Source organism: Oxyura jamaicensis, chromosome 15 (genome assembly GCF_011077185.1).
Source record: "Oxyura jamaicensis isolate SHBP4307 breed ruddy duck chromosome 15, BPBGC_Ojam_1.0, whole genome shotgun sequence".
Taxonomy (NCBI): Eukaryota; Metazoa; Chordata; class Aves; order Anseriformes; family Anatidae; genus Oxyura; species Oxyura jamaicensis.
Window position 1 is genome coordinate 1,751,138 of NC_048907.1, and position 21,210 is coordinate 1,772,347.

General features: G+C 62.2%; 4 protein-coding genes across 5 annotated transcripts in view; 3 read left to right on the forward strand and 1 right to left on the reverse strand.

Moving 5' to 3' along the window:
* The window catches only part of CORO1C (coronin 1C), a 46,086-nt gene extending 39,938 nt beyond the window's left edge, over window positions 1-6,148 (forward strand). For both annotated transcript variants that reach the window (XM_035340692.1, XM_035340693.1), the window contains exons 5-11: window positions 279-460; window positions 1,014-1,133; window positions 1,681-1,785; window positions 3,077-3,222; window positions 4,358-4,415; window positions 4,503-4,748; window positions 5,347-6,148. In XM_035340692.1, coding sequence (XP_035196583.1) covers window positions 279-460; window positions 1,014-1,133; window positions 1,681-1,785; window positions 3,077-3,222; window positions 4,358-4,415; window positions 4,503-4,748; window positions 5,347-5,466 — 977 coding nt within the window. In that variant the 3' untranslated portion in view covers window positions 5,467-6,148. The remainder of the gene's footprint in view (window positions 1-278; window positions 461-1,013; window positions 1,134-1,680; window positions 1,786-3,076; window positions 3,223-4,357; window positions 4,416-4,502; window positions 4,749-5,346) is intronic.
* A 3,246-nt stretch (window positions 6,149-9,394) lies between these two features.
* SELPLG (selectin P ligand) lies at window positions 9,395-11,608 on the forward strand. Its single transcript, XM_035341009.1, has 3 exons — window positions 9,395-9,738; window positions 10,370-10,565; window positions 10,596-11,608. The coding sequence occupies exons 1-3, from the start codon at window positions 9,513-9,515 to the stop codon at window positions 11,524-11,526; spliced, it is 1,353 nt and encodes a 450-aa protein (XP_035196900.1). The 5' UTR covers window positions 9,395-9,512; the 3' UTR covers window positions 11,527-11,608.
* Window positions 11,609-14,468: 2,860 nt separating this feature from the next.
* Window positions 14,469-16,733, forward strand: TMEM119 (transmembrane protein 119). The gene is made up of 2 exons (XM_035340889.1): window positions 14,469-14,606; window positions 15,968-16,733. Exon 2 carries the CDS (start codon window positions 15,984-15,986, stop codon window positions 16,731-16,733), a length of 750 nt encoding a protein of 249 aa, XP_035196780.1. The 5' UTR covers window positions 14,469-14,606; window positions 15,968-15,983.
* Window positions 16,734-18,631: 1,898 nt separating this feature from the next.
* ISCU (iron-sulfur cluster assembly enzyme) lies at window positions 18,632-21,098 on the reverse strand. The gene is made up of 5 exons (XM_035340703.1): window positions 20,971-21,098; window positions 20,267-20,380; window positions 19,935-20,045; window positions 19,517-19,595; window positions 18,632-19,128 (listed from the first exon to the last, which is right to left on the reverse strand). Exons 1-5 carry the CDS (start codon window positions 21,052-21,054, stop codon window positions 19,037-19,039), a joined length of 480 nt encoding a protein of 159 aa, XP_035196594.1. The 5' UTR covers window positions 21,055-21,098; the 3' UTR covers window positions 18,632-19,036.
* Between the last annotated feature and the right edge of the window lie 112 nt (window positions 21,099-21,210).

Below are 21,210 nucleotides of genomic sequence, written 5' to 3' on the forward strand. Positions count from 1 at the left end.
TACTCCAGCAGAAGCTGCCTTTGTTTGGGACAGCTACAGCACCGCTGAGAGGTGCTCCACGCTTTCAGGGAAGGCGTTTTGTGCTTCTCTAGCTGCTTTGTGCCCGCTCTGAGCCCGCATTTGAGCAAGGAAGCCCTGCCTGGGGCTCTGCGTACAGAACTGTGTTTGAGACGGTGCCTGAGGCACCGGGGCTGCAGCAGGTTTTAGTCCTTGTTCTCTGCCGCTGGCTTTTTTCTCTTCACAGCACGGTTGTGATTTTGAACTGTTTTCTCTTCCAGGTTGCGATAACGCAATCATCATCTGGAATGTGGGGACAGGCGAAGCCCTCATAAACCTGGACGACATGCACGTGGACGTGATTTACAACGTGAGCTGGAATCGCAACGGCAGCCTAATCTGTACAGCTTCCAAAGACAAAAAAGTTCGAATTATTGACCCCAGGAAACAAGAAATCGTTGCCGTAAGTGTGCGCGGTAATTCCACTACAGCAGAGAGTGAGCAAGAGCGAATGAAGAGCGAGCCCTTTACCCCGGTGCGTGCCGTATTTAGTCATGTTCAAAGCGAGGAAGAAGTTACAAGAAGGATAGCGGCGGCTGAAGGATTTGTCTGGGTTTATTGGAATTAGTGTTTGAGCTAGGATTTTAGGGCTCCGTTTTCAAACCTGCAGGAGTGTAATTCCACATCTAATCCTTTTGCATAATTACGCTTTCAAAGTCGTGTCTGCACAACGGAGATTTAGCAGCCCGCCTATGTGTCTTAGCTTGCAAAGGAGTCTTCCTTCAACCTCGTAAGAGTCAGGTAAAGCTGAAATGAAACAGCTGCGACTACTTTTGTAGCTTGGTAATTGGTTTCTTCCCTCGAGCGTCAGGCAAGGATAGTTGGATGTTGCTCCATGGAGTCAGCATCCTCCGTGGAGGAGCGGCATGTGCCAGGGACTCTGCAGCCAGAGGGGCGGTTGCCACCGGCTGGGCTTTCAGTGCCTTGCTAGAGGCTCATTTGTAAATCTATTTCAGGAGAAAGAGAAGACCCACGAGGGAGCCCGGCCCATGCGAGCCATTTTCCTCGCCGATGGAAACATCTTCACGACCGGCTTCAGCCGCATGAGCGAACGGCAGCTCGCGCTGTGGAATCCGGTAGGTCCCTGCCCTGCTGCTACCTGTTGTAACGCCCACGAGCTGCTAACCAGGGCCTGCCGTCCCCTGCTGCGCTCCTAGTCTGTAAACTCGAGGGTATTCCCTCCTCTGTGTCTGATCCTGCTCGGCCTCCCTGTGCCAGAACATCTGGCTGCTATTTGGCCTTGATGTTCACTCGGCAAAGGGAATTCTGTGTGAAGGTCACTTCTTCCTCTCCACATGGTTTACGTACGGAGCGAGACAGCAGCAAGCTCATCACACTGGCACAAGGCACTCGCTAACACGATTGTGTCCTGTCTTCCTCTTGACTTTGTGAAATATCTGGGGTCCTGTTTGTAATGTGTCTTGTGATGAAAGCATCCCTGGGGCGTGAATGAGCTGGTGAAACATCTACAGCGTTTGTTATTCTAACATACAGAGCCTGCAGGGCGGGGAAGCCACTGCTGAGCACTCCACTAGCCCCAAAGAGCTGTTAATAATACACCTCACATTCACACGACTTTTTCTGTTCTTCGTTAACAACAGATTTATTTTTTTTCATTTCCAGAAAAACATGGAGGAGCCAATAGCCCTCCATGAGATGGACACCAGCAATGGGGTCCTGCTGCCCTTCTACGACCCGGATACCAACATTATTTACTTGTGTGGCAAGGTAAGGGGATCCTCTTGGGATGACGAGGCTTGTTTAAAGGTCATCTGATTTGAGTGGACGATGCTGAGGAAGCGTTCACCAAATGTCTTGCTGAAAGCAACAGGGCTAGAAATGTAGTGCCGCAGGGATGGTTGTGGACACGTCTGGAAACATCCAGGCTGCTCTGAAATCAGCTTGATCCTCACTCTGCAGCACTGTGCAGAGACGTGAAGGTCTGGTAGGTAATGGGATGTTCCTGTGAGGTGGATTTACTCGGGTAAAGCTGCTCTTAATGCAACAAGTCACATACTGTCGTCAAAACATCTCTTGTTGTCGTTGACCTGAAAGAGTGTGCATTAACGTGGGAGGAAGGCGCGTTTCGGATGGTGTTATCCTTGCTCCTGAAGATGACGGAGCGTGTAGCAGCACTCACTCAAATTTTGTGGGGTTAAATTAATGAAAACTGGAATCGCACGTGCTCCGTTGTAAAAGCAGTCTGTAGGCACTAAGTGCCCTGCAGTGCCCACTTCTACGTGCCACAGCTGTGGACTTAGTTCAGCCAGGAGCTAAAGACAAGACAAGATGAACAAGTAATTAAAAAAAAAAAGGATCCATAAAAGAAAACTCAGCAGCCCTGTCTTGGTAATGAGAAAGGCTTGTTCTGTGCCTCTGCTGTCGCAGAGATGGTGGTGTAGAAGGATCCCCTGGAGTCAAACACAGCACTTGGTTTCATTGCCCTTCCGCCTGGCTCTTCGGTTCTAACCAGCTGGGTGCGGACAGCTTCCTGTCCTTGTCAGTGCTGTTACAAACCTCCTGCTGGTGCACAATTTTTTAAATGATCTTCTGTGCGAGATCTCCTATCGCGTTGCTAAATGGCACACAGCACCCATGTGGGTTTTTTTCCTTAAAATGTCGTTGAAATCTTCGGCGACTTTGCCAAAAAGCAGGCATCTTCTCCTTACTTTGGGGAAAGTGAGGCAGCAAGAGCAATGCGTGTCACTGAGGCACGCTCAGATAAGACAGCAGGGATGTGCTTTGTGGCAGCCCCGCTTGTGCCGTGCGGGTATTTGAGGAGGCAGCGGCGTGCTGCCAGCAGCCGCAGGTGAGACATCAGGCCGGTAAGCAGCAGAAGCTTTAGCTGAGGGAACAAGAAAGCTGTATATAAACTGCGTGCTCCTCCGTGCTGGCATTCCTGGGAGGAGAGGGAATCAGGTGAGACCGATGCCTGCCCAGCCCAGGAGGGAATGGGGGTGTGGGCGTGCAGGACGCTGTCCCCACAGCCTCCGGAGGGGTCCTTGCTCGTGTCTTGCAGGGCGACAGCAGCATTCGCTACTTCGAGATCACGGATGAATCCCCCTACGTTCACTACCTCAACACCTTCAGCAGCAAGGAGCCGCAGAGAGGGATGGGGTTCATGCCAAAGAGGGGCCTTGACGTGAACAAGTGTGAGATTGCCAGGTAAGGACAGAGGCTGTAAATGCCCCGCGCGTGCTCTCGTTTTAGCAACCCGCCTGCTCCTGAGCGCGGCCACGCAGGGATGTGAAGACCTCGCGTGGCAAAGGGGCTGGGAGCCCTCCGCAAAACTGCTCCCTGCTGGCAAAGCAGGAGCTGCTGGGCACGGGGACCCTGCCTGAGGGGCCTCTGCTCCACCAGTACTTGTGGAGTGCTTGCTGGGGGATGCTTCTGCTGGGCAGAACGTGACACCGCCTGAAAACGTGACGGGGTTTAGGCCGAGTCTGTTGTAAAGGGCAGTGATAGGCAGCAGAATAAGCCCCCTGCAGGATGCTGAGCACCAGGTGGTTCCAGCACACTGTTAGCGGGATTGCTGATAAACCTCTGGGGCTGGTACCAACCTCCACGTTGTCCGCGGCAAGCGGGGGTGAAGCCGTGTCAGGAATTCAGTAATCACAGCAGCAGAGCAGAACCGGAGCGCAGGCGGAGGTCAGAAGCACCGAGCACAGCAGAAGAAGGCAGCTCAGGGAGCAGCTGCCATCGCGGCTCCTGGCACGCCGGTGGTGGGGAACCTGCGGGCTGTTGCCCTGAAGCCCCCTGCTGCTCCTTAACAAAAGCAGCAGCCCCTGAGGAAGGGCGTAGAGCTCGCACCTGCCTGCAGCAGGGAGTTTTTCAGCAGCAGCACCCGGTGCCCACGCTGAGGGCTGTGGAGTTCGTGGCACCGTTCAGCTGAAGGCCGCAAGGGGTGACCAGAGCGTGGAGCCGCCGCGTGTCGCGGGCAGCAGGCTGCCTAGGATGTTACCTGAACATTGCTTGTGTGGTGCTTGTCTCGACAGTCCGAGCAGCGGGCTGTGCCTTTCTGACAGCCCCTTCTGGCCAAAGTGCGACTCTCTGAAGTCACCCAGTACCTAAGAGGGAGCTCTGCACGCACACAGGTAGTTTTCTCCAGCCCTTACAAGGGCCCTGCAAGTCCTTGCGCAGCCCAGCTGTGACTCCTTAGGATTGCTCGCTTTCCACCGCCTCTGTCTCGCAGTACGCTGCTGTGCATGAGCAGCAGAACCGAGGCTTCCTTTGCATGGCGTGGTGCCTGTCCTTGCTCCTCAGTCCCACTTCTTGTTTCTCTTTTTTTTTTTTTGGAAAGGTTCTTCAAGCTTCACGAGAGGAAATGTGAGCCCATCATCATGACGGTCCCTCGAAAGGTGAGCGCAGCCGGCTGCTCGCGTGGTTGGAAGCCTGCTCGTGCCTTCCAGCCCCAAAGATCCTGACCAGTTCGTTTCTTCTTGCAGTCGGACCTCTTCCAGGATGACCTGTACCCTGATACAGCGGGCCCAGAGGCGGCTCTGGAGGCAGAGGAGTGGTTCGAGGGGAAGAACGCCGATCCCCTGCTCATTTCCTTGAAACATGGGTACATTCCTGGCAAGAACAGGGATCTCAAGGTGGTCAAGAAGAATATACTGGACAACAAGCCTGCCGCAAACAAGAAAAGTGATCTCATAAATGCTCCAAAGAAAGCAGCTGATGCCTCAGACACTGTGAGTAAAATCTGTGAGGTTTTGGGGACGGTGGCCTGAGACTTGGTGATTGCCAGGGTGCCGTATCTTCAGAAACAGCCATAACAAAGCTCAGCTGCGCACAATTTGAGCACCCTGGGACCAGGTGCAGGTGGGTGACCTGGAGCCGAGCTGCTACAGGTGCAGGTCAGGGTCGTTTGGGTGTGAAACACCTCATATAAACCGCTCTGCTGAGTGTGCCACATCCTGCCGGGGGGTAGCAAAAGCCACGTGTTCCAGAGAAACACGAGACCCTGAACTGGGCACCTTGTGGGTGTGCAAAACCCACTGGGACAAATTAACCTCGGACCGTGCGGGTCCGGGAGGAGGTTGAAGAGCATCGCGGTGGTGGGTGCAGAAAGGGAGCGGGCAGCTCGGGCAAGTGATGAAATGCTTCTAAAGAGCAGGATTCATCCCGCTGTGTGTGCCAGGCACCCGCAGCACGCTCACCCCGTGCACCCCAGCACACACACGGCTTGGGGGAGTCCCCCCGGAGAGGTGCCGTGCTTTGAGAACTCCCTCGTGCAGAACCGATCCCGGCAGCTCTCGTAACCGACGCGCCTCTTCTCTTCCGTTCCAGCAAAACGAAGCCAAATTGGACGAGATTTTGAAAGAGCTGAAATCCATAAAAGACACGATCACCAACCAAGACGAGCGCATTTCCAAGCTGGAGCAGCAGATGGCGAAGATCGCAGACTGAGCGGGGCGAGCGGGCGCTGGCGGGCGCTGCCAGCCCAGACACATTCCAGTTCCCCGGTTCGGCAAGCAGCAGCGTGCAGCATTCCAGTACGAGCTTTCCTCTTCTCCCAAATTCACGTCAATGAGAGCCGATGATTAAAAAAGCCAAGCTTTTTAGTGAAATATTTTTTTTTCTGATGTTTTAATGAATTGATGTGACTGTGTCAAACAATTCAAAAAGAAAAAGTGCTACTTTGACAGTCTTTTTTTTTTTTTTCCTCCAGATGTTATGATTCTTGAAAACAAACCCATGATGACTTTCAATGTTGTGCCCAAATACCTTTTTTCTAGATTTAGGGACCAATGCCACATTGTTCTTAACCATTTTTTAAAGTTGCCAAAAAAACGAAACAAAAAAAAAGTTGCTTTTTATTTTTCTTATTTGCCACTTTGCAGTATTTGTGTTTTAAATTGAAAGGGACAGCACCGTGTGTGTGTGCGCGTGCGTGCGTGTGGTGGGTGTTTATACTGTTTAGAGATCAAAACTGAAGCTATTTTGTATAAATCTTCAATTCTGAACAATCAGATCGGCTCCCCCCACAGCGTGGCCGAGGCTGCCGCTGAGCTCCCTCAGAGGTTCCGTACGAGCTGACTTCCCTGCCTTCCCGATGTGTTCTGATGGCCGCTGTCTAACGGTTTTAAAATATATATATATATATATATAGTGCTGAATGAAGTGATTCATGCCACAGACTGCCTCTTCTCCTTCTTACTCCCCGCACAACTTTTAAGTGAGCATCACCTCCCCCTCTTGAAATAACCCCGTGGTTTGCACTGCTCCAGCCCTGTCCGAGCGGGCGCCTTTCAGCTGCTGGTTTTGGTGTGAGGGCAGAAGTTGTTCCCTGCAGGAGCTGGCGTTAGCTTCGGCCCCGGGGTATAAAGGTGTGCGGAAGGCACGCACGAGGCTGCGAGCAGGGGGCTGCTCCCCTCTGGCCCGGTGCTCCCTCGTGTCCGTTGCGGCTGCATGCATTGCCGTAAATACCTGGGGCTGCACCACGGCTGCCATCAGCCTCTGGGGCTTCTTTGCTTTCAGAAGCTTTTAAAATCCCATGAGCTTGCAGTTCTTTGGCCTTCGCCTTTAGAAACTGAGGTTAGAAGTTTTGACTCTGCTTCCAAAGCGCCCTTAGCAGGAGCCAGGGGACTGGCATCAGGGGGCTCCAGAAACAAAATGTCCCCAGTTCTTTTACTTTTTTTTACCTCCCTGCCTCATCACCCCACCTTGCCTTAAAACTCTGCAGGAAAGGGTTTGTTCCCAGGTGAGCTCGGTGACCCCCGCAGTGCCAGCCCTTGGGAGGGGAAGGGGCCGGGGCAGGTTCTGCCCCCAGCTCGGAGAGGTGCTGCTCTCCCCCGGTCCTTCGAGATCCTCAGCCCAAAGCCCCTGGGGATGTGCAGGACTCACAGAGCTCATCTGGGATCTCCTCCACCTCTGCTCATGTGGGGTCTGCGCTGCCAAAGGGGGGCTGGGGCTGGGGCAGGAGCGTTCCCTGCCGGCCCTGCGGTGCGATGGGACCTGGGCTGCTCGAGCAAGCTCGGGCTTCACCCGTTTGCTGTGTGCACCAGGACAGCCCCCAGCAGTGCCAGGGAGGTGCCGGCATCCCTTGTTAAACCCCGATGTGGGCAAAGCCGTCGGGGGGGGTCCGAACGATGTCCAGGGGTCAGCTGGCAGCTGCTGAGCCCCAGACACCCTTCCCAGCTGGGCTCTGGTCCTTGGCCCCGCTCCCTGCAGCCGTGGTGTGCGTGCACGTGTGTGTGCTTGGAGCCGACGCGCAGAGCAGGGTGCGTCCCTTCGTCCCGCCCGAAGCCATCGTTCCTCCGTTGGGCTGGCTGCGAGTCCGCAAATTCCCCATCATTTTTTTTCTTTCTTTCTTTTTTTCTTCAGTGTTTGCATGTTCACAACTTACAGGTCGAGGATCCTCTGCCCCCGAGGGCTGTCGGTGCTGCCGGGCGTGCGGCCGGCGGCGGGGCGAAGTGGCTGGAGAGGCACGAGGAGGGGGTGCGAAGGACAGAGAACGTGTTACGGTTCCATAGCATGAAAGCTTCCTAAAAGTGGGTTTTCTTCGTTTTCAGTGCTGAGAATCGCAGACGGGGCACGTTTTCCCTGCCTGGGTGCTGGGGGGGGGGGTGGAAATGAGCGCTGGAGCTGTGTTCCCAGCCCAGCCGCGGGCTGTTTGAATGTTTGGTGCTGGTTTTGTATTGCAGTAAATGGCTGAGATGATCTGTGTTAATTTTATCTTTATTTTGGAAAACAAAACCAATCGTACTGCTCCCCCAAACGGTGATCTCTGTGTTGATTTTGTACGTGTGACTTCAGGGTTGTGTGCTTGGGGACCTTGCGGGTTGTTTTTTTTTTCTCTAATTGGAGGGAACCAAGTTTCTGAACTGCCGGCTCGAGATGCCCAGATGAGATTGGTGTGGTGGACGGTTTGAGGAGGGCGGAGGAAACGCCGCCGTGGTTTGGAGTTTGTAGCTTGTATTTTATTTAAATGAACTGATGATGCCTAGCCAGGCTCAGCCCGAGTCAGTGCCTGAAGCTTTTTGTAGCCGTCATATCCCAGAAGAGAACCAGCGACGTCCTGAAAGATGCGCTCTTATAGAGCGGCCATAGTATCTGTCCAAATATTTGCTTCCATTTTCAAGAGATAAAAGTCCTTGATTACAAACTTCCTCTGTTTGCTTGTTCTTTGGCTCCGGTCGGCGCTGCCCGGGGCGGCTGGCGGGGGGCACGGCTGCTGCTCGCCCCTTCTCGGGGCCGGGAGCTGCGGCGGCAGCTGCTCAGGAAGGCGTGGGAGTGGGGACACGTCACGGCCTGAACGTGCGCCCAGGTCCCCTCCTGGAGCCCGGCCCGGGCAGATGGAGGGGCCGCGGGGGTCAGCGCTGCTCTGCTCCACTGCCAGCCCTGCAGCCGGGAGCGGGGACAGGGACGGGGACAGGGACAAGCTGTGCCCTGGCCGCCCAGGACACCCGTCATTGCTCTGGGCTCTGTGTGGGGTAGATGAGCTTCGGTAGCACCCAAAATTTAGGTTTAATGGCCAGCCAGTGCCACAAATGACACCGGTAAGCGCGGCGATGGGAACCCGAGCGTGTCAGACTGTGGCCGAGCAGCCCGCGGCGCCTCCCTTCTGCTGCCCGGCCCAGCAGGTTGGAGGCTTCCCAGCGAGTGAACCCCGGGCTTGTCCCCGTGGGGGGTGCTGCTGGGGGTCCCCGAGGAAGCCGAGGGAGGGACAGGACGGGGATGCTCTTGAGGAGCTGGTCCCTCACTGCCCGTGCACGCCCTGGACTTGTCCCAGCGAGGCTCCTCCGCAGCCCAACGGGATTTTTCCGTGCGTGATTTTTTTCCCCAGGGGATGGAGGGGACCAGGCCCATCCTCCAGCCCCCTGTCCCCTGGGCTCCGGGGGGATTCCAGAGGGGCTGAACGCAGCCACACGTCCCCGTGGTGCTCAGGGCCGTGCCGGGGGCAGAGGGATGCGGTGGGGTTGTTTACGGCCCCGGGCGGCAGCCGCAGAGCCGCTCGCTGCGGATGTGATCTTGCAGCACCCTTCCTGCGGCTGCAGCTCCTGCCTGCTGCTGCGCCGGTGCCTGCGGTCAGGGCGGGTTCCTTCCGAGCTGCTGCACCCCTGGGTGCCCAGGGAACGCCCGCAGCCCCGTGCCCCACAGCTGCTCCATGGGGGCCAGGAGACGTGCCCGGGCACAAGGGCTCTGCAAATGCCTCGAGCCAAAGCCCTCGCGCTCCTCCTCTTCTTCCTCGCCACATGGGAAGGCTGCTTCCCACGCTGGGGTCCTCCCATGGGGTCACCTTCTGTGGGGGGCCGTGTCTTGCCCCCGCTTGGCCATGCCCACGCTGTGCCAAGGGTGCTGCCAGCCCCGGGGCCAGTTTTGCCTCCACTTCTGCTTTCGGGGCAGCGTCAGCCCCCGCACTCCAACCTGGGGGAGCCGGATGGGGGCACCCAGGGGACCCCCCGCCACCACCCCAGGGAGGACAGGAGTGAGGGGTGCACCCCATCGGCTGCATGAAGCCCCCAGCCCTCAGCGGCCCCCGCTGGCAGCGTGACGTCCTTCCCCCGCAGGGCTCTCCGAAACCGCAGCCGTGTTTCCTGCCCGCCCCGGCGGGGAGGTGCAGGCGGGGCGCAGCCCGCGACACCCCTCCGGTTTCGCCCGGTACCGGGGCTGCCGGGCCCTTGGCGGTGACAGCCACCGGTGCTGCAGCTCGGGGTCCCGCAGCGTCCCCTGGCAGAGGTGAGCCCCGGCAGGGGGGGTGCAAGATCTGGGCCCCGGCCCCCCTGGGGCTCGGCCCCGGGGATGGAGAGGGTGCCAAGGGGATGCTCAGGGGTGCGTTGGGTGCGCACGGGTCCCCAGGGGATCCAGGCTCTGCTCCGTGCTGGTCCCCGGGGGGTTAGGACGGCGGGGGTGGGAGCCCCCGTGCCGGGTGGCATCGGTCGGTGTCCGGGGCTGGGTGCGGGGCAATCTGTGTCCTCCAACCACCAGGGCTGTGTGCGAGCGACAGGCAGCCTGTGGGGAGGTTTGGGGCGGCTTCGCCTCTGCTCCGAGCGAATGTCCCAGCTTCTGGGGCACCTGCTGGCAGCACGGTGGCCGCTGCTGCCTGCAGACGGGGAGGACGGGCACCCCGGGGTGGGGTCGAGCCGAAGCGTGCGCGACATCCCCGCGCTTTCATTTCCACGCGGGGCGTCCTCCTGCAACCGCCCATCTCGCAGCAGCCGTCTCCATCACGGCTCGTTTCCCATTTCCAGACGCTCAACTTCCTTTTGCAAATTTGCTTTTCAAAGCGGAACCGCGCGGGCAGAGCCTCCCGCAGGTGGAAGGGCCCCCCCCCAGTTTCACCTACCCTCTGTGTTCCCCCCTCCCCTAGGTCCCATGGCGCCGGGCTGGGCCGTGCTGGTGCTGCTGGTGCTGAGCACCCTGCGGGCATGCGGGGCCCGGCCTCCGGAGCAGAGGGGCCTGCAGTGGGTCTGGGGGGCGGCGGAGCCGGCTCCGGCCGAGCCCCTGCTGCCCTCCCGCAGGCGAAGGGCCGACAACGGGCAGCCCCTCCCCGGCACCGCCACGATGCTGGGGCACGGCCACACCGCCACCGCGACGCCCGACAGCAACGAGACCGAATCCCTCGAGCCCGACTCGCTGCTGGGCTCCACGCTGCCGCCGGGGCTGAGCACCAACAGCAGCCTGCCCCAGGAGCTCACCGCGCTGCCCGCGGAGCTGGGTGAGACCGATTCCCCCGAGCCCGACTCGCTGCTGCTGGGCACGGAGCTGCCTCTGGAAGCGGGCACCAACGCCAGCCTGCACCGGGAGCTGGTGCTGACCACCGTGGAGCCGCAGGATGAGACCGACTCCCCCGAGCCCGACTTGCTGCTGAGCTCTGCGCCCAGCACAGAGGCAGCGCCCCAAAATAACGGCACCGCCATCCCCGGCTGGCCCATGTCATCCGGGGGGCCTGGCACGGAGGGGACCGTGGCTGGTGGCACAAATGACATCTCCTCCACGGGGACCATGGCCGGCAGCATGGATGACATCTCTACAGGGAGCATGGCCGGTGGCATGGATGACATCTCCACGGAGCCACGCTCAGCTCTCTCCCCCACCAGCAGCATTTACAAAAAAGCCGGGGACCTCCCGGTGCTGAATCATCCAGGAGAGGCGACCACGGCTCCTTCGGACTCAAAAACGAGGGGGAACGTAGTGGAGGAGGCCCCCGCCATCCCCTGGGACGACAGCGTGCTGATGAACAAGTGCCTGCTGGCCATCCTGCTGCTGGCGCTGGTGGCCGCCGCCTTCATGGTGTGCACGGGGGTGCTGGCCGCCCTGCTCTGCCGGCGGGCGCGCACGGCTCGCCACCAGCTCACCCCCACCGAAATGGTTTGCATCTCCTCCCTGCTGCCCGACGGCGAGCCCGCTGCCGCCAACGGCCCCCGGCTGGGCCCCCACCGGCACCGCAAGCTGCTGGCCGATGGCGGCTCCGAAGCCGATGGCGACAACCTGACGCTCAGCAGCTTCCTGCCAGACCACTCCTGAGCCGTGGGCTTCGCGCCCCCCACACAGCAGAACCACCTGGGACGGACTCAGCCACCCCATTAAAGTGCCTCTGCTGCCCGGACGTGGTGGTCTCTTGCCTCCTGCCCACATCCCCCTCCCGAAATTTCAGTTCTCCATCCTCTTCTTCTGGCGGCAGCAGAAACGAAACCCTCCCCTTCCCTGGGTGCTGAGCAGCCCGGGACAGCGGCTCTGGGTCCCCGGCCTCATGGAGGGAATGGAAAGGGCGGTGGGGCCGCGGTGGAAACGCCGCTGGGGCTGGGCTGGGCACGTTCGTGGTGTAATGGTCCTGATGGCGGTCACACGCAGAGGGGTGAGGGGATGCCACCAGGACCTGCCCCGGGGAGCAGGAACGGCCCTGGGCTGTCCCTGCCCAGCCAGCTCTGCGTCCCTATGTCCCCATCCCAGTCCCCCCCAGGCTTATTTCCCCAACGTCCCCGTCCCCACCGCCCTGCTCACACCGCAGCCCACACTTGGGCACCGAAGCGTTTCGGCACGTGGCCCCGCGGTGCCGTGCCGGGGCAGCGCCTGTGCCTCGAGAGCAGCCCTGGCCGCATCCCTGGCCCCGTGTGTTTACATTCGGGCTCCGCTTCAAATATTTTCCATCCGGGGCCAGGCCCCCGGTGAATGTAAATGTTTACGGCGAGCCCGTGGGGCCGGCCCCTCAGCCGCTCGGAGGGACCCCGCCGTGCTGGGGGGGACGCCGCTCGTGTCCCGTGCTGGTGACGCTCCTCAGGACTCGGTGTCACGGTTTGAGCCACGCTCGGGGACCGGCGACTGTCACCTGTGGGGTCCTTTCCACCAGGGAGGCACCGCAGGGTGGGCATCGCCCCTGCCACCCCCACAGGGCCTGCGTGTCCCCCCAGCCCGTGACAAACACCATCACAGGAGGGCACGTCCCGGCTGGGACAGCTCTGCTGCGTGTTTGGAGGTCTGTGTGTCCCCGGGACGGCAAGGACACACGTGGGGACCGTGGGGACCTGTCACCCCAGCCCGACCCCAGCAGAGCAGGGCAGCGGGGGGGTGCTGGGGCGTCCTGCTGCCCCCTCAGCGAGCCCCGCTGGGTGCCTCGCTTTGGGCGAGGATCCTTCCTGCAGAGCAGGATCGGGATCGGGATCGGGATCGGGACCGGCTGCCAGCAGCCGGGGATCGCCCTATTTGGCGTCGGCAGCGGGGCCTGTGGGGCCCAGCTCACGGCCCAGGAATCTGCAGGAGGCCGCCACGCGCGGCCCCGGCGTTTTGCTGCCCCGGCAGAGCAAATTACAGGCAGAGCGAGGCCGAAATTTCCCAAATTGCCGGTTGGGGCCGTGCCACGCGCCCCGCAGAGCCGAGCCCTGTGGGCTCCCCCCTCCCCAGCCCTTTTCATCTGCCCTAAATTACAAAGCGGGGCCCGGGCGGCACGGCCCTGCCCAGCGCCGAGGGGCTGAGGCGGCCCTCCCCGGCGGCAAAAACGGCTCCGTAATGGCTGGTGGGCGCTGGCACCCGCTGCTGGGCAGGGACAGGGACAGGGACAGGGACAGGGATCCAGACCCAAACCCAGCCCCAGACCCGGACCTGGACCCAGCCGAGGAGCTGGGGGGGACCAGGCCCATGAGGGCCGCATGTCCCCAGCATCAAGACATGGCACCGGGACAGCAGCCCTGCCACCGGTCCCCAGAGGGGCTCCCACAGCTGCGGAAGGCATTCTGGTGTTCCCTGGGTGCCATCACCCCCCAAAAATATTGTACCCTCCCCCCCCCAGGTTCCGTCACCCCCCGTCACGGTGCGGGGCCGGGCTGGATGCCGCTGGCACCCCTCCAAACTCGGAGGGGGCCCCGGCTCCGTCCCCCCGCTCCTCTCCCCACTTCCCTCTAAGCTTTTAAGATAATTTAAGGCCGGGAGAAGCCGTCCCGGCAGCTGCGAGCAGCTGGCCGGCTGCAGACAGACGGGCGGGCGCGTTATTTCTGGGAGCGAGGGGTCCGGCTGCGCTGGGTGACGCCGGGTGAAACACGAAACGGGGACGGGGCCGCCCGCCCTCACCCCCTGCCCGCCATCCCCAAACCCTGGCTTTTTAGGGGGATTCTGGCAGGGTCCCCGGCGAGGCGCGGAGCCGAATAGCAAGGGGATGAGGTCACTGCGGCCGACAGCGTCTTGAGCAATTTCAGCCCAGACAGCGCGGGCGGCGGGGGGAGAGCGTGGCCAGGGCGGGGGGACGGGGTGATGTCCCCCTCCCAGAGCCCGTGTCCCCTCCCGGGGGCACACAGGGGTGATTTTCCCCACCGCTGCCCGCACCCCAAGGCTGAGTTCCTTGCTCGGGAGCTTTTCCAGGCCGTGGGTTTAGGAAATGGGCTCCTAGAAGCAAGGGGGTTGGTCCCAAGCCCTGTTTGCCCCCATGCCACATCGTGAGCCTGTAAAGGCGCTGGGTGACCAAGCCCCAAACCCTCCCCATCCCTGTCCCCATCCCCGTCCCTGACCCCACCTCTAGGGCTCTGGGTTGGGTGTGTGGATGGATCTATCAATCGGTGGATCAATGGATCGATGGATGGATGGGGTGGATGGGCAGAGCCCCCCCCCCAGGTTTCGGGTCCCTTTTTCTCCCGGGGCAGATGCGTCCTTGCAGGACGGGGGGGCTGTGCCCCACCGGCCCGCACTGCGGCAGGGTTTGGGTTTGCAGAGCCCTCCAGCCCTCGCCACAAACCCTCCCCTTGCCCCCTCTTTCTGCTCCCGCACCCCAGAACGGGGTGCGGGGATGCAGGGATGCAGAGGGGCACCCCAGACTGCTGAAAAGCCCCCAGCCGTGGGCTGTCCCCCCTTGGAGGGGGCCGTGGTGGGTCTGGGGGCCGCCTGCCCCTCGCCGGCCTCCCCTGCTCCCTCCCCAAAGCGGCCCTAATGAGAACAAGCTGGTCCGCGGCGCTCGCAGCCAGTGAGCTCCGGGCTGCGGCGCAGGAGGAGGAGGAGGAGGAGGAGAGAAGGAGGAGGAGGAGGAGGGAGAGGGACGAGGGCTCCATCCGGGCAGGCAGCAGAAAGGGGCGAGAGGCGAGGTGCGTGGGACAGACCCGTCCTGCCGTCACCCTCGCGGCGAGGTGAGCTCCCCAAGCCCCACTCTTCGCTCCGGGCACGTGGCGTGGGGCCCGCTCTCCCCAAAACTCCCGCTTTCCTGCACCCCGTGGCTCTTTTTTCCCCCTTTTTTTCTGCTCAAACCCTGACTTTTTTTGGGGTGGCTCGGGTGCCGCGGTGAGGGCTCGGCGGGACGGGGACGCAGCCAGAGGCGTGCGTGCGCGCTTCGGAGGATGCTGCGCCTGCACAACGTCAAACCTGGAATTTCCTGCGTGGAGGAAAGCGGAGCTGGGCTCGCTTGGCCGGGCTAAGCCAGGAATGGGGCCGCATGGCGGGGATGGGGCCGGGGGGCCGGGGGGCTGGGGGTGGCCGTGGGGATGGCCTCGGCACCCATTCGGGCTTTGCTTTTTGCCACCACGGCTGGCTGCGTGTTGGCTCCGTTCGCTAACGGTGCCTCAACGCCGCTGCCATCCCCCAGGGGCCCCTCCACGGGGCGAAGGCGGCAGAGGGAAGAAGGAGCAAGCCCCGAACCCCAAAACACATCCCCCAAAGCCCCCCCGGGGGCTGAGGGGGGGGGTGGCCAGGCTGCAAAGCCGGGGCCGGGGGATGGTTGGGGGGGGCCGCCTCGCGCCCCGTGCTCGCTCTGCCCTAATGCAAACCAGATTTCTGCAGTGGGAGCGCGTCCGCCAGCCAAGTCCTGCGGGGTTTTGGGGGGAGAGAACTGGGGGCTGGTTGGGATTTGGGGGTGTGAGGGGAGAGGGGAAGGTCCAGGGGTCCCCGTGGGGATGCTCCGTGTCCCGGCACTCGTGGTGGCCCTGGGGTGAGCTCCAACCGCCAGCCTATTTATAGCCAGCTCCAGCTGGGAACGGTTTCGCAGCCGGGGCGAGCGTTGGGAAATGCCGCTTGCGCCGGGGGCCGGCCCCTCCGCGGCTCCGTCTGTGTCAGAGTTTCCACTGGAAACCTCAATTTTCAGGAATTTTCTAACCGGCCAAGCGACCGTTGCTGGAAGCCAGCTCTTGGCTCTTGCCCCGGTCACCTCGCCGCGCTCGCAGCGTCCCCGGGACTTGAGCAACCCCAGCCAGCCTGTTTCCAGCTGTTTTTACAGCGCGGCGTTGCAAAACAAACACAAAATCCCTGCTCGGCCTCGCCGTCAGCGGGGCGAAGAAACCAAGGCTGATTTTTGCTTTCCTTAAAGAATTTTCCCCGGGTGAATACCCGTGTGGGGGAGCAGCAAGCCACGCGCTTGGCACTCCGCGCTGGGAACGGTGCCGGGTGCCCAGCTCAGGGTGGGCACCTCGGGGGCTTCGCTCGGGGCAGAATTTGGGATTTTTTTTTTTTTTCCAGCATCAGGCTCTAATTTTTTGCCGTTCTCCCCTGCTCTCTGCAGCACGAGTCCGGGGGCGATGGCGGCGTGGCAGCTCCTGCTGCTGCTGGCGGTGGCCCCGGCGCACGCAGCGGCGCCCCGGCACGCCGCGGTGCTGCCCGACGCCGGCGGCAGCGGGGACGGTGACGAGGTCTCGGCCGCGCCGCCCGCCCGCCCCGTGACGCCAGGGCCCGGCCCCACGGTGGCAGGGGACGCGGCGGGGACAGCCATCACCAACAGCTCGGCGCCGGGCAACGTCCTGGACGGGCTGGTGGACTTCTTCAAGGAGTACATGCTGCTGGTGGTGGTGGTGGGCTCGCTGGCCTTCGTCCTGCTCTTCATCATCTGCGCCGCCGTCATCGTGCGGCAGAAGCACAAGGCCTCCGCCTACTACCCCTCGTCCTTCCCCAAAAAGAAGTACGTGGACCAGCGGGACAAGGCGGGGGGGACCCGGGCTTTCAGCGAGGTGCCCGAAAAAGCTCCGGACCCCGGCGCCGAGGAGCCCCTGGACTGCAGCCGGCAGCTGCAGGCTGACATCCTCGCCGCCGCCCAGAGCCTCAAATCCCCCCCCAAAACGCCGCTGGCCAACGGGGCCAGCGCCCGGGGGGAGCACGAGGAGGAGGAGAAGGAGGAGGAGGAAGAGAAGGAGGAGGAAGGAAGCGAGCCGGCAGGCGGCGAGCATCCCGCCGAGCCCTCTCCCCAGAACCAAGATGCTGCAGGAGCGGCGCCGGGTGCGGGGGGCACGGAGGAAGCCCCCGGGGCACCCCAGGACGCCCCCCCCAGCATCTGACGGGGTCACCGCAGGTGCCGGAGGAGCCGTGCCCGCGCCGCCGGCTCGCTCGCCACGGACTCAGTGCCGGGCTCGTGCCCGGTCCCGCTCGCCACCCGTAGGTGGAGGCTCGCCGAAGCCCCGCTCCCTCCTCTCCCCTCGGTGCCCGCACCCGCCGGGACGAGCCGCGGCCCCAGGCACCCGGTGGAGGCTTTGCTGGTCGCTGGCACCTGCTGCAGGGCTTCGGGACGGGGCGCGCACACACCGCTCCCGGCCGGCTTCGCCCACCACCGGCGGTGCCTGGAGGTAATTGGAGGGGTGCTGTGCCCCCCCCCCGGGGGTGTTCTGGTGAGGTCTTCGCCAAGAAAAAGGAGCGGGGAAGCCTAAGCCAAGAGCGCCGGGCCAGCAGGAGGGAGGAGGATCTGGTGACAGCGACCCCGTCCTTTTGTTTGTACGCCCTGAATGTCGCAGCCCCCTTGCAAAGCACGGGGAGCGGAGAGCTCGGAGCGGAGCTGGAGTTTTGCCTTATTTTCTTACCCCCCGGCTATTAATAAAGACATTTCCTACGCACGTTTCCTCTCCCGTGTGTCTCTGAGGCCGGCGGAGCGGGCAAGCCGTGGGCTCGGGGCCACCCTTCCACCGCTCGGGGGCTGGCTGGGACAGCAGCACCCAGTCCCCGGGCGGGTGCCAGCCCCACAGGGAGCCCCCGCGCTGGAGCTTTTGTGTTCAGCCCCCTGCAGAGGAGCCCTTCCAGGAGCCACAGCCCCCCCTCCCCCAGCGCTGTCGGTGACACCCCAGCGGGCCGGGGGGGGGACGGGACGCGGTTATCGCCGGCCAAATCTGCTCAGGGGCGCACGGTTTCGGGGAAGCCGTTATCTGGCGGCCTGCAGCCGCGGGGAGCAGGGACGTTGGAGCTGCCGGAGGGGCTCCTGCTCGCGCAACGAGCCCGTTCTGCCCCCAATTAAGGAGCCGCTAATTAAGGTGCACACAGAGCAGAACGAGGCGCTCGCTTGCTTTCCAAGGCGTTGTTTTTAATGCAGCTGCGGAACTTGCCCCGCGCAGACACAGGAAAGCCAGGTGGGGCGCAGGGAGAGGGTGATAAAAATCTCCGAGGGCAGGCAAAGCTCTCCAACGTGTTTTCTTTTGGTTTTGGAGACCCACAGCGACGCTCCCGTGAAAAAAACAGCAGTCAGAGGGCACGGGGGAGCACGGCGGCCCGGAGGACGGAGCAACCCCCGCTGTACCCCCACAAAACACTTCACTTCCACACGCTGGCGTGCCCCAAGCTTCCAGGGAGCCAGCTCAGTAGCAAATCCTTGGGGTGAGCACCTCCCACGCCCTCTCTGCAGCCCCCAGCAAAGCCCCCTGAGCAGCTCGGCTGAGCTCTGCGCAGCGAGACGCTCGGGAGGCGTCTGCCAGGCCGTGGTTTCGTTTCCTTCCGTGGCACCTCAGCAGGCGATAAGCTGCCCAGAAACCCCCCCCCAGACAACCTCCTGCAGCAGGCTCCCCTCCCTCCCCTTGGTACCAACACTGCTGCCAGCTCCGGGGCAGAGGGGGTGAGGCAGGGGGCACAGAGCGAGCCCCAACCTTCGGGGAGCTTCCCCCTGGGGCTGCAGCGAACAGCTCGGCTATTTGTGCCCGGGTTCAGACCCTCAGGGCGCGGTTAATCTCTCTTAACAGAGCACTTGGCAGAGGGCCGAATGATTTTAAAAGCTCCCAAATTAACCCCGCTCCTCTGCCGGGGAGGGCAGGAGCAGGAAGAAGCCCTGCGAGGGCTGGGTCGGCGCTCCCTGGAGCTGTGCTCCCCTCCCGTGCCCTCTAGCGCCCGCCGAGGCGTCCCCAGCACCCCCCAGAGCGGAGCTCGGCGCGGGGGACGGCGCGTGAGAGGTCACGGCTCGTGAAATAAAAACTCCCAGGCAGCTGCAGCCCGCAGGCAAAGCACCCGAAGCTTGTATACGGCAGCGCCGCGCAGAGCGAGCCGCGGCTCTTACAGAAACACGAAGGCCGAGCCAACGTTTCCCGCGAAACACGAGGCAAAACCACCCGTCATCCCCAACCAGCGCCGCCCTTCCAGTCCCGGGGCGGCGGGATGTGCTCTCCTCTGAGAAGCCACGGAACAGTCCTAACGTTTCAGGCCGGTGAGGACGGGCCGCAGGCTGCCGGACACCCAAGCGCAGTCCTCCTGCGGGAGGCTGTCCGCACGCCCACAGCGCCGGGCCGCGCGCAGAGCCGGGCTCCGTGCGTGCTGCGCGGGGTGCTAACAGCTAGACGGCTGCGCCGCCAACTGCGGGAAGGGGGAACAAGCTCGGCAGCCCCCGCGGGGATTAGTTGGCTTTCTGCCCTGGCTCTTCTTTCTGCGGGTGCTGCTTCAGCTTGTAGTCGGCCAGGGCAGCCTTGATCGCATCCTCAGCCAGCACTAGAGAAACAAACAGGTCACCGTTAGTTTTGCAAACGCTTCGAGGAGAACGTGACGTCCACAAAAAGGCGGCGCTGAGGGCAGGAGCAGGCAGCAGCACCCAGCACCGCGGCCAGCAGCGGCGCTTGAGCACACCGGGCCTTATCACGTCAGGGGATGAATTCTCATGTCTAGTTTTCTATCTAGGCAGACCCCGAAAGATGGAATCGGAGTGAAAATTCTTCACCCGAGTCTGAACGCAAGCAAGGTTCTCTTGCCGGCCAACCTCAGCCGCTCCACGTGCAGAAACTTTATTTGGAGAGCACGCAGAAGCCTCTGCACTGTTTCCAGGAGGCTCGCTCTCACAAATAAACACGTTTCGACCTTCCCAGGTCGGCCCGTTACTTACTCGAGCAGTGCAGCTTGACCGGCGGAAGGCAGAGTTCTTTCGCGATGTCCGTGTTCTTGATTTTTAACGCTTCGTCAACCTGAAACGCAGCCAGCGGGTGGTCAGCAGCCCCCTCACGCACACACACAGCACAGAGGCGCTCGCCACGAGCACGCTTTAAAGCTCCAGAGCCAACTGAATTGACACAGAAAAATACCTCCAGGGGCAGTAAGAGGTGCTGACAGCATGCTAGCGCGAGGGACGCCTCCCAGCCTTACCTGCTTTCTTCTCTTCCTGACAAGTAACAAATTTAAGGACTGCCTGAGACAGAGCAGTGGTGGTAACGGACCAAAGCGTGGCGGTGTCACCGCAGGGACCGTGTCCTCCCTGATCCCAGCTGGAATCCTCACACACTTCCCACCCCGGCCGAGAGCCTTACCGTCTTCCCTTTAACCCACTCCGTTGCCAGGGAGCTGGACGCGATCGCTGACCCACAGCCAAAAGTCTTGAAGCGGGCTTCGACAATCCTGCCGTTCTCGTCCACTTCGACCTGGAAAATTTGGGAGGTGCTTCAGGGGAGGGCTCAGCCCCACAAGGCAGGGCTCAGGGCAGCAGGGACAAGCCCTGCCCAGGCTTCAGGAGATGTTTTAAGGTCCAAACGTGCTGACAGGGCTGCCCCCAGAGGAGGGGAGGGAGACAGCGGCAGGAGAGGGCCTCACAGCCTCCCTGCCGCGCTCCCCCAGCCCAGCAGGAGCCCCGAGGTCCCCTCACCTGCAGCTTCATGACGTCTCCGCAGGCCGGGGCGCCCACCAGGCCGGTGCCCACGTTCTTGGCGTTGCGGTCGAGGGAGCCGACGTTGCGCGGGTTCTCGTAGTGGTCCACCACCTGGCGGGGCAGAGCAGAGCAGCGTGTCACCGACGGCCACCACCACAGAATCACAGAATCGTAAAGGTTGGAAGAGACTTCCCAGATCACCTGATCCCACTGTCCCCCTCCCACCACTGTCAGCCACTAAATCACGTCCCTAAGTGCCAGATCCAACCTCTCCTTCAACACCCCCAGGGACGGTGACCCCACTGCCTCCCTGGGCAACCCGTCCCGACGCCTGACTGCTCTTGCTGAGCAGAAATGTCTCCTCATTTCCAGCCTGAGCCTCCCCTGGTGGAACTCGAGGCCGTTCCCTCTGGTCCTATCACAAGTCACCTGTGCGAAGAGGCCGACCCCCAGCTCCCCGCACCTTCCTTTCACGTAGTTATAAAGGGCAACAAGGCCTCCCCTGAGCCTCCCCTTCCCCAGCCCAACCCCCCCCCAACTCCCTCGGCCGCCCCTCACGGGGCTTACGCTCCAAGCCCTTCACCGGCCCTGCTCTGGACACGCTCCAGAGCCTCGACGTCCATCGAGGCAGTGCCGTGCCCCAAACGAAACCCAACACTCGATGTTCAGAGCTCTCCCCAGCCCCCCCCCCAGCCCCTCACCTTTTTGTGGTAGCCCAGCGCCGGCCCCGCCGCCCCGCGCCCAGGCCGCAGCAGCGCCGCCCCCGCCCTCCCCAGCGCCGCCATCTTGCGTCTGGCGGCGCTGTGCCCGGCCCGCCCCGCAGGACCCCTCGGCGGCGAGGCCCCGAGCTGCCCGCGGCGCCGCCTGCTCCCCGGTCGAGCCGCCGAGAGGCAGAACGCGGCGCCGCTCAGCGCACGGGGGCCGCGGGACGGTGAGAAACC